General features: G+C 31.7%; 1 protein-coding gene across 5 annotated transcripts in view; it reads left to right on the top strand.

The window, feature by feature from the left end:
• The first annotated feature begins 2836 nt into the window (after positions 1-2836).
• The window catches only part of LOC112686505 (sushi, von Willebrand factor type A, EGF and pentraxin domain-containing protein 1), a 77313-nt gene continuing 69770 nt past the window's right edge, over positions 2837-10379 (top strand). For all 5 annotated transcript variants that reach the window (XM_025558792.1, XM_025558793.1, XM_025558794.1 and 2 more), the window contains exon 1: positions 2837-2966. In XM_025558792.1, coding sequence (XP_025414577.1) covers positions 2909-2966 — 58 coding nt within the window. In that variant the 5' untranslated portion in view covers positions 2837-2908. The remainder of the gene's footprint in view (positions 2967-10379) is intronic.

Below are 10379 nucleotides of genomic sequence, written 5' to 3'. Positions count from 1 at the left end.
GAATGCACGGACGACACTCTAAAGCTATGCGTAATCGGTACCGTCTTGGTTTTCGTCGATAACAACCCGTTTCCTGAGATAACCACTCGACCGCACGTAATTTGCAGGGCCCGGTACGGTCGAACCGCTTGCCCCCCTCTAGCGCCGGCACTACGAATGAGCAAAATTCGCACGGGAAATGAATGCGGCCATCAGTAAAACAAATGTAATTAAAAATCGTAATTGGTCGTGGTCAGTGCCGCGACTACAATTTTGAGGGCCAGGTGCAAAAATATTTTAGAGACCCATCGTGGTCACTTTTTCTTCTTCTTCATACGGCCCTAATACTCTTTAAGAGTTTTCACCGCCATCACTAAATCCCTCCATTTGTCTCTGTCCTGGGCTAACTCTTTCCAATTTTGGACTCCCATTCTGTGCAGGTCCTCTTCCACTCCATCTAACCATCTTTCCCTTGGCCGTCCTCGAGGTCTTTTTCCCATAGGCTTCCATTCCAGGATTACTCTATTTATATCATCTTCGCTACGCCGCCACATGTGGCCCAGCCATTGAATCCTTTGTCCCTTCATAAAGCTTACTACTGATGCCATTTCCATTTCTTCTTGCAACTCTTTATTATATTTTCTCCTCCATGATCCTTTTTCATTATCATACACTGGTCCACATATTACCCTCCATATTTTGTTCTCAAAAGTTCTTAGTTTTCTTTCGGTATTGCTTGTGGTAGTCCATGCCTCGCACCCATATGTGAGTATGAGTCTTATTATTGCTGTGTACAGTCTTGCTTTCGTTTTTTTGGAGAATACTTTTGACTTTAAGAACTTATTCAGAGCGAGAGCTGCTCTTTCTGCTTTAACTAACCTTACACCTATTTCCCTAGCCCAATCATTGTTTTTACTCAATATTGCACCTAAGTACCGAAACTCACTAACCTTTTCGAAACCTAGGGATCCCGTATCAGTGTTGTCCTCCTCCTCATCTAGTAGTTCCATTATTTTTGTTTTATCCATATTCATTTTTAGACCTATTTTACTGGCTGCTCGTTCGAGCACCTGCGCTGCTCTCTCCGTATCTACTATCGTGGTCACTTAATCATCTTAAATACACTTTAGGAATATAGAAAATTATATATAAAAAAATCAATTCGATTACCTCGCAGTTCCGGTTCTAAAGATCGTACGACGCTGCATTTGAAATCGTGCGGGATCGCGTACATATATACGCATATACGTGTACAATGAAATTGTATGTATGCATGAAATTTGCGGAATCCGAGGCCCCCAGTACAAATATTTTAAGGCCCATCAGGCGGTGCCTTGCACCGTGGCACTGGTCGCGGTGGACTGCAAGACAGGGAAAAAGAGTCGGCGTATACCGAAAAACAAAAAATAAAAACCCTCAACTGGGTGGAGGGGGGGAGGTCGATCAAGATGCAACACGCACGTGTTCGGACGCGCGAACGTTATTAATTTTTATGAATAGGGACAAATGGACGTAGCCGTTTGGATGTGGCCGTTAGGACGTGGGAACAAATGGAGTCCAAAAAAATATAAATGTATATTTATAAGTTATAAAACCATTGATATTTTATGTTCATAACATAACTAATGGTATCGTATCATAATATCAAATCTTATCGAATTTTATCGTTTTGGCAATAGGTACCTTTTATATCAATATATATATATATATATATATATAACTTATTGGTTTTTACAACTTGTAATAATTATCAAACTATATCGAAACACGGTGATACACGAGACACGACATCTATAACCGTGTTAAGGTACCCGCACGCTGCCGCGGTGGCGGTGGCGATATTAAAATCGCAGACCTGAACACATTGCGGCGGTGGCGGTTTTTATCCAGTATAAACATAATATAATTATATATTACATACAATAATTGTACAGTTAATTAATTAATTCCTATGTCACTGATAAATTGACGATTTATCTATGTAGTACGTTAGTAGGTACTATATTAAGTACTTATACTATTGTACATATCATATTCATTATATATATAATATTGTATTGATTATTTTTACATGAATTATTTTTAATTAAGTTAAACAGTATATTGAACTATAACTTGAATAGTTTCTAGGAAATAATCGAAGTCTAGACTAATATACACCATATATATTAGATAGTATAGGTACTGTTAGCGTATATTTGATAAGTCAATTGAAAATACCGCTGAGCGGTGGCGGTGAAATCGAGCATGCTACGGTTTTTAAAACATCACAGCGGCGATATTTTATCGCGGCCGAATCACCGCAGCAGTGTGCGGACTCCCATTACAATACGTGTGTACAAATTTAACGCCACCGCGGCAGTGTGTGGCGACCTTAAGTCGTGCACAAATTGCATTCGAGTGTACATGTAAGATGTCATTAATTAATTCAAATCGCGATGGCGAAGTTTCTTTGAATGGATATTTTTTGACATTAAAATTTACATATTATAATAAATATAAATAACTTATTTATTTTATTTACTGATTTATAAACATATTATTTTATGACGTCCAAAAGGCCACGTACAAACTGTTACGTCCATTTGTCCTAGATTGTAATTTTTAGCACGTCCCCCGCGTTGTCGGACAATGCGCGCGAGCCGGCAGAAAGATATTGTTTTTTTTTTTACCGTCGTCGTTGCTGTCGCGCGGAACACGGGAAAACGCACGTCCCGCCCGCCGACGGTCTCGTGGGTCGGCGGTCCATCGTGAACGAGGGGGGGGGAGCAGGATCGGTGGCGGATCACGTGCGTACACGGCGGCGACCGACGGGGTTGAGACTCGGTGTCGGGAGGATAATATGTTGCGGCGGCAGTGTACGCGTGCTACTGTTACGGTTCGCACGACCACTACTACGGCTGCTGCTGCTCGTACACCGCCGGCCACCATGACGCTCGTCCTGGCAGCCTTGGTCGCGCTCGTCTCCGCCGTCGGCTGTCACGCACGTAAGTACGTTTTGACGCGCCCCCGTCCCCGCGGACGGAATCCGTTTTCCGTCCCTAAGGGACCCGGGAACGTGTTGACCGCCCCGGCGGTGCGTTTCTCGACGGTTTTCGAACGGCGATCCGTCCGACGTTCCTGCATTTTTTTTTACGAATAGTTCCACGTCGGACGTATGTTCCGTATTCGATAAACCGTCGAAGAACCGAAACCGATAGGATTTTTTTTTTTTTTTTTTCAAAAGGTTAGGCACGACTTAGTCCGGTAATAACATTTTGCCGTCAGCTACAGCCGTTCTCTTACCGTGTTTATCGTTTAGCCGTTCACTATTGTTCACGAAACTCCACGGTCAAAGGTTTCGTTTAAAAACCGATCGTAGAACGCGCTACGGAATATTACCACGATTGCCATGTGAATGCTAAAATAAATAAATTTAATGATATACACTTCCGAAATAACATTTGAACTTTAAAATGTTTAATGTCCGCGTTCGGAACAATATTTACTAAGCGTTGATCGTTTATGGTAAAATGCCGTTGGAGTATATAATATTATGTTAAAACAAATGTAACTGGATACATGTGAATTCCGTACGAACGTATTAAATTAGATATGGAGAAAAATAATTCTAATTTATTTTTAGAATCATATTTTTTTTTTTTTTTATGTTTTTATATTCAAATAAAGACCTGTTGTTGTGTACAAAAATTCATTGTCTGAGTTTTTTTTTTTTCAAATATTAGATTAACCCTGTATTTTTTGATTCATCATAAACGCCGGAGTTTTCATTTTTTTTATTTAGTTAATAATCAAAATATTGCATTATTCACATTTTAAATAAACAATAAATGTGAATGCATTCATTTTTAAATGGAATGTAAATGAAAACATGAGAAATAAATGTGGTTTTAAAAGAATATTTAAGTAGATTGATATCAGTTTAGTTTATTTTGAACATAAATTCGAAATATGTTTGTTATATTTATTTTTAAAGAAATGTCCTGACTACTGATTGACGTACTAGAATTTTATATTGGATAACGTTTCAATGTAATAATCGAGTAAAATAAACATAAGTGAAGTAATTTTCGTAGTTATGTGTTCTAACAAAATTGTGTTACAAGAAAAAAGGCAGTTATTTGGATTCAGTTTTTGATTGTTCTCTATCAACTACGTATTCGAACAAAACGAATCGGATCTTAAGTACATAATATGTTGACCTAATATGTACTTACGTATACAAACAAAAGTATTCAGTTTATTTAATGTAAGACTTTCAATTGTCCATCTGTAGTACATTTCAGACCTCTTGGTTTTTGTCAAAATCAGACTATTATAGTATGTAAGTAGGTAATGATATTTATATGCTCGTACTTCAAGATTTTATAAACGTTAGTTTCATTACTAATTCGATACAATTAGTAAAGTACACCACAAAATATTATTTTAACTCTTTTGATTATACATATTAAGAGTGCTGAATGAATAATATTTTTCAAGACAATAACTATGAATAAATTTTAAAAAAAGCCAAATTTTATATAAATATTCATACTATTGAAAATATATAATCCTATACCAATTTATTGTATTAAATTATTGAAATGGCTATACTACTCGTTTATATCAATATTTATGTGTAAATTTAAAAGTAATTATTAAGTTCCTTGTGTAAGAAATAAAATAAACACAATAAGACATAGAAAAAAAATATTACGATTTTAGAATTTAATTTTTGAGAATCTTAATGACAACCTTTTTTTTAAATTTTTTATTTTAGGTTATATTGCATATATTATTACTGCTATACATATACTCGTATATTCTTTTTATGTCGAGTATCGATATCTCAAATGTTTGGATTCTACGAATTCAACTGTAATCCCTTTGATACCAAAGCTATAACTATATATTTTATAAGACTCCATATCTTGAATTGTTTCTTGTTCATTTTATTATTTTTTGAAGATAACATTACAAGAATATATTTTATATAAATTAAAATTAAAAAAATTTATTAATAAATTATAGGACTCATAACTCCATTTTAGAGCCATAAAAAATATCCGTTTCCCGTTTTCCTCTAAATAAGATACTGAATGATATTTGTTTTTTCCACCAAATAAATTATCTATACCACTTATACGTGTATTATAATTTTTTATAGAATTTTTTTTGCGAATTCGAATTTCATTTAATCCGATTTAAGTTGGTAGTTATTTTTATGGTAGGATATATCTGAATACGATTAATTTCAGTTTCAGTACAGAATTATTATTACTATTATATTAAATCGTATGGTTAAACTTATGTATCATTCAGTAAAAAATGATTTCAATTTTATTTTTGTTTAAATGTAATATTTGTTTTAATTCATAATATTCTGTTTGTTATTATAAATTATTTTAATTTAAATAAACTTATTGCAAAACAATTTTCTAAAGCTTTTATAGTTTTCCAGGAAAATTCTTCAGAGTCTAAAATTGATTTTTTTTTAGCGGAATCGAAAATCGGTGAATATCTTATAAAAAAGAGAACATATATTGGTGGAATGGTGGAAAAGGGAAAGGTAGAGTTTTGCTGAAAATGTGTTATGCTTTTATTCTTTGCCCCAGGCACTTCAATTACACCGAGGGATCTTGAACACAGCAAGTTTAGAATACATAGAAAATGGGTATTAGATAACTATAAAAATTTAAATTACATTCACTCCTCTTGGTACAAGCCATCTAACAGTGTCGAAATAATATTTTACTTTATAAGCATTTTACTGTGATGAAACAAAGCAATTTAAGTTGGTCAACTTTGTTCCATCACTCTGTAACTCTTAACATTTTGAGTATATTATTTAACTATAAAGTATATGTTTAATTAAGCTTAGGTTTTGGGTAATGTGTGCACACTATTGGTAAATTATTTAAACGAAAAAAAATTAAAAATCAAAATTTCAACTTAATATTTATCGGACTATGTATCCAGAACAGTTATATTTTAAATATTTTTAAATATCTGCGTAATCATAATATTATTTTATATATGTCAATAACGAAAAATAAAGTTGTTTAAGTATTCTATGAATTCATTATCCACGACCATATAAAATAAATTTCTTGAATGGTTTGGAATAAAAAAAAATAAAATAAAAATATGTTATGTTTCATGATAAATAAAGTTAAATCTTATTTTTAAAAAAGTTTAAGAATCTAAAATATTTTAGAATATTTTTAAAAACAATAACACTCGGATGGATAATAATGCAATTGTTATTTTTTAATCAAATGGCATTTTGTAATTTATAGAAAATAATTTTATAGAACAGGCGTATACACAAGGGGGGGGTTTTAGGGGTTCAAATCCCTCTCAAAATTCAGGAAAATGATTAAATATGTTTTTATATAGAAAAAAATTGGTATATAAATTATATTATTATGAAAATGTATTACCTAAAACCCCTCCCAAAATATTTTATTGTGTACGTTCCTGATATAGAATTCATAGTAACTTTTTGTGCTATAAAGTGTTTTCAGGAATAACAAGACTAATGTACCTACTATAAAAAAAGATTTTAAAATACGAATTTATATTAACTAATCTTTATTTTAATTCACTTTTTTTTTATTAATATTAACTGTAGTGAATTTTAGTATTAATTAAGTCTACAATTTTATAATTAAAAATTAAGAAATATTCAAATGATCGTTTGTATTATTAGTTTGTATAGGAAACCAAACGTGACATTTAAAAACGTGAGAGATAAAAGGGTTATGGTCCACCCAAAATTATTTTAAGGTTTAGTGCGTACCATGTATTATACACTTAAAAAAAAAAAAAAAAACGATTTTTTTTTTTGTATGTTAGTGAATTTTACATAAGGGGTTTGATAATCGTGTGTGAATTTGACACTATAGTTTTAAATTGTTTGGACGTGAACCAACGTACGATTTACTGTTTATTTTATTGTTTTTTGAAAAATAGACAGAGAAAAAGATAGAGGGCACAATGCCAGTCCTAACCTAACCTTACATTCGATGGAACTTTAAATACGACAACGGTCCTTATAATTCTTTTTATTTTTATTTGCTATGTTGAAAATTTGATTTTATTGGCGAGGATAAAAGAACCGGAGATCAATTGCTACAATGGCACTGTCGCACAAACAATTATGTACCGTAAACAGGTATATTCTAGTTTGCGAAACGTTTCTGAGAGTGTATTTATTTACCAATTATTTGGATATTTTTCACGTATGCAATAGGAAATATTTCTTTGATTTTTGCAATAAAATAGTTCAAGTATTGCGAAGAATTTTTTCAAACGTAAGCATGCTCGTAAGCATGTTCACCATACACTATATATTATGCATTGTAATATATTATAAGTGTATTATATATTTTATAGACTATTTTATCGTACCCATTTTACGCAATGTTTGACTGATGTACGTCGTACCGAAATTGTGATTTTAACGAATATATCCAAGCAGGCACGAACACAGGGTGGATTTAGGGGTTCAACCCTCCCTCCCCGGTAATAACAGAAATTGTTACAGTAAAACCTCGATAAGATGGAATAGCTCGGGACCATGTTATTTCTTCGTGTAATGGGGTTTACGTCTTAATGGAATTCAAAAAAATTGAATTGAATTAAATTAAAAACTATTTATTTTAAACCAGTACATACATAATACAATTTATATTTTTAATTAAATTTTATATTTATACTTATTTATTTATATTTTATTATATATTTATTTTTAACCAGTATACATTAATAATAATTATATTTTTTGAAAAAAATCGGTTATTGATTTTTATTTTTAATTCCGTAAGAGGTCACGTTTCTCACACTCTTTAACTCTCGAAGTCTAATCCAAAAGCTCATTATTGGACAATGTGAAGGAAAATGTTCGAAATACCTCAAGGTAGCAGATAGCAGTTTTGTAATCCTTTACCACATTTCCTGGTTCTTCATATTAGTTTTCGTCGTTTTCACCTTCATTCTCAACCATGTATATAATCAAATGGTCAAAATCAAGTGCAACAAAGATATCTTGAATTTTAGCCAGGGCATTATCTTTGGGATTCACGTTCGATCTATCAATCAAGAATCCAGATGTACGGAAACAGTTTTGAACACATTCATTTTTCAAACTATTTCACTATAAAGAAATCTAATTTACAGCGTCAAAGACTGTTATCGAACTAGCGAGCTGGTGAATCGAAGTAAAATTATCATTTTGCATACAAACGACTGTAGAATTAATTTATGACAGTACGACTTAAAGGTGTAAATAGCCCCTTGGTTCATCGGTTGAGAAATCGACGTGGTGTTTGGGGGGCAGCATGTGAATTTTCACGCAAGACAGCTCAATGTAAATATGACATGTTGCGTTATCTAAAAATAATAAAATATTTCTATTCTGTGACACTAAAATCATTTTTGTTTATCATATTTCCATCTTAGCGAAGATTTTCATTCACTTTTAATACAAAAACGTGTCCGTTTTAGGCTTGATGAGGTTTCTGTCTTAACAGGATAAAATTATGTGTATTTGAAAAAAGGACTAAAGAAATTTTTCGTATACCGTGGTTTCCATTTCGCCGAAGTTCCGTCTTATCGAAGTTTTACTGAATAAAAATATAACCTGACCAACAAATTTAATAGTTATATCAATGTTTCCCATGAGACATGCTAATAAAATATAAATAAATATAAATATGAGTAATAAAGCATGATAGTCATCAACATTTTACATTTATTCTAACCCCTCGAAATTTTTTCCTGCATTCATCCCCATGTTCAAGGTTTTATTAATATTATTCGATGAAACTACACGTGTTACTCGTAAATTCGATCCGATATGATTTACTATTATAATGTTTATAAGTACACATGGGACAATGATAGTTATTAGTAATAAAAACGAAGTATACAAGTGGGTTTTTGTTATTTTTACGGGCACAACTTTCAATGACGTTTTTCAAAATATCTAATAAATACTTTAATATTATATAGTTTTGCTAGGAAATATTCAACTATCATTTTAATATGACCATTATGATGATAGTGGTGAAAAAAAAGTCAAGCTTTAAACAAAATTGCGCTAGTGTTTGATATTCGCACTTTTTTTTTTCAAGTGAATTCTAATAATTTATGCACCTGTAGTTGATATATATTATAAACAGATAATTATAAAAGTTGTTATTTTTATTTTTTTAATTTTTTTTATTTGAAAAGAGCAAAAACAACAAAGATTATTGGCTTAAAAATAAAAGGTTTACATGTTTTACATTTTAGTATAGCATTATATAAGGTTATGTAAATTGGTGGCATTCATATATTTGAGGATTTTTTCCATTGTTATCTGGATCTGGATCAAGTGCTTCGTGGAGGCCGTCGGAAATTCGGAGATTAGATCGGATATCGGTGTAGATTTGGCAGTGGCAGATAATGTGTTTGACTGTAAGGTCTTTACCACATGTGGAGCATAAGTCAAGTTCCGTTCGGGTCATGAATATCTGTGAGTCAGTCATGTGTGTCCTACTCGGAGTCAATTTAAGATTACTTCTTGATGTCTGTATAATGGTAAGGTTGACCATGGGAGGATTGTTGATTTTATTTCATTAAGTTTGGTGTGTAGTGTTGACGACGAGTGTTGCATTTGATTCAAGATATACATGTGGGTGGACTGTTTTATATCCTGAAATGAGCTCATAAGTAGATGGTATAAAATTATTATAACTTGGTTTAGCTACGAATACCTTATGAGTATATCTTATGGATTGTATTTAAATAAAAAAAAAATTTTTGATTTAATATTCTTTTATAATAAAACTAGCTGAATTACCCATTGTTGTCGGGTTTAAGTATATAAATGTATGTAACCTGTCAAGATTAAATTTTGTTAAATCTATTGAAATTTAAATTAATTAAGATTTTTGAAATAATATTTTATATATATTAATTTAGTTTTTAAGATAATGATTATTATCATAACCTATTCGATAAGTTATAGCTTTTGGCGGCAGAAGCTTTGTTCACAATAAATTTTAGCACTAAAGGTTCAAAATAAATGTTTTTGCGTCTAATCATCAACCGATATGCATAATAATTTTTTGAACTAACATTCTTATTTGTTTTGGCACCTGTTGCGGGATCTTTTTGTTTAATATTTATGCAATACCCGTCATTTACTACCAAAAATAAAATTAATAGTTTTTAAATAGTTTTTTAATAGTTTTTTAATAATTTTTTAATAGTTTTATTTAATATAATTCATTTTCAATAGCGCAGTTATCGACCTGGTCAAAAAATATTAAACCGATTTCAACCCTTTAAATTCAAAATTTCGAAAAATCTTTTCTTAGCGCACGTCTACATCATAATAGCTATCTGTATGCCAAATTTCAGCCAAATCC

The sequence above is a fragment of the Sipha flava genome, unplaced genomic scaffold (genome assembly GCF_003268045.1).
Source record: "Sipha flava isolate LNK unplaced genomic scaffold, YSA_version1 312_pilon_pilon, whole genome shotgun sequence".
NCBI classification, from domain to species: Eukaryota; Metazoa; Arthropoda; class Insecta; order Hemiptera; family Aphididae; genus Sipha; species Sipha flava.
This window is presented reverse-complemented; position numbering and strand designations above follow the sequence as displayed.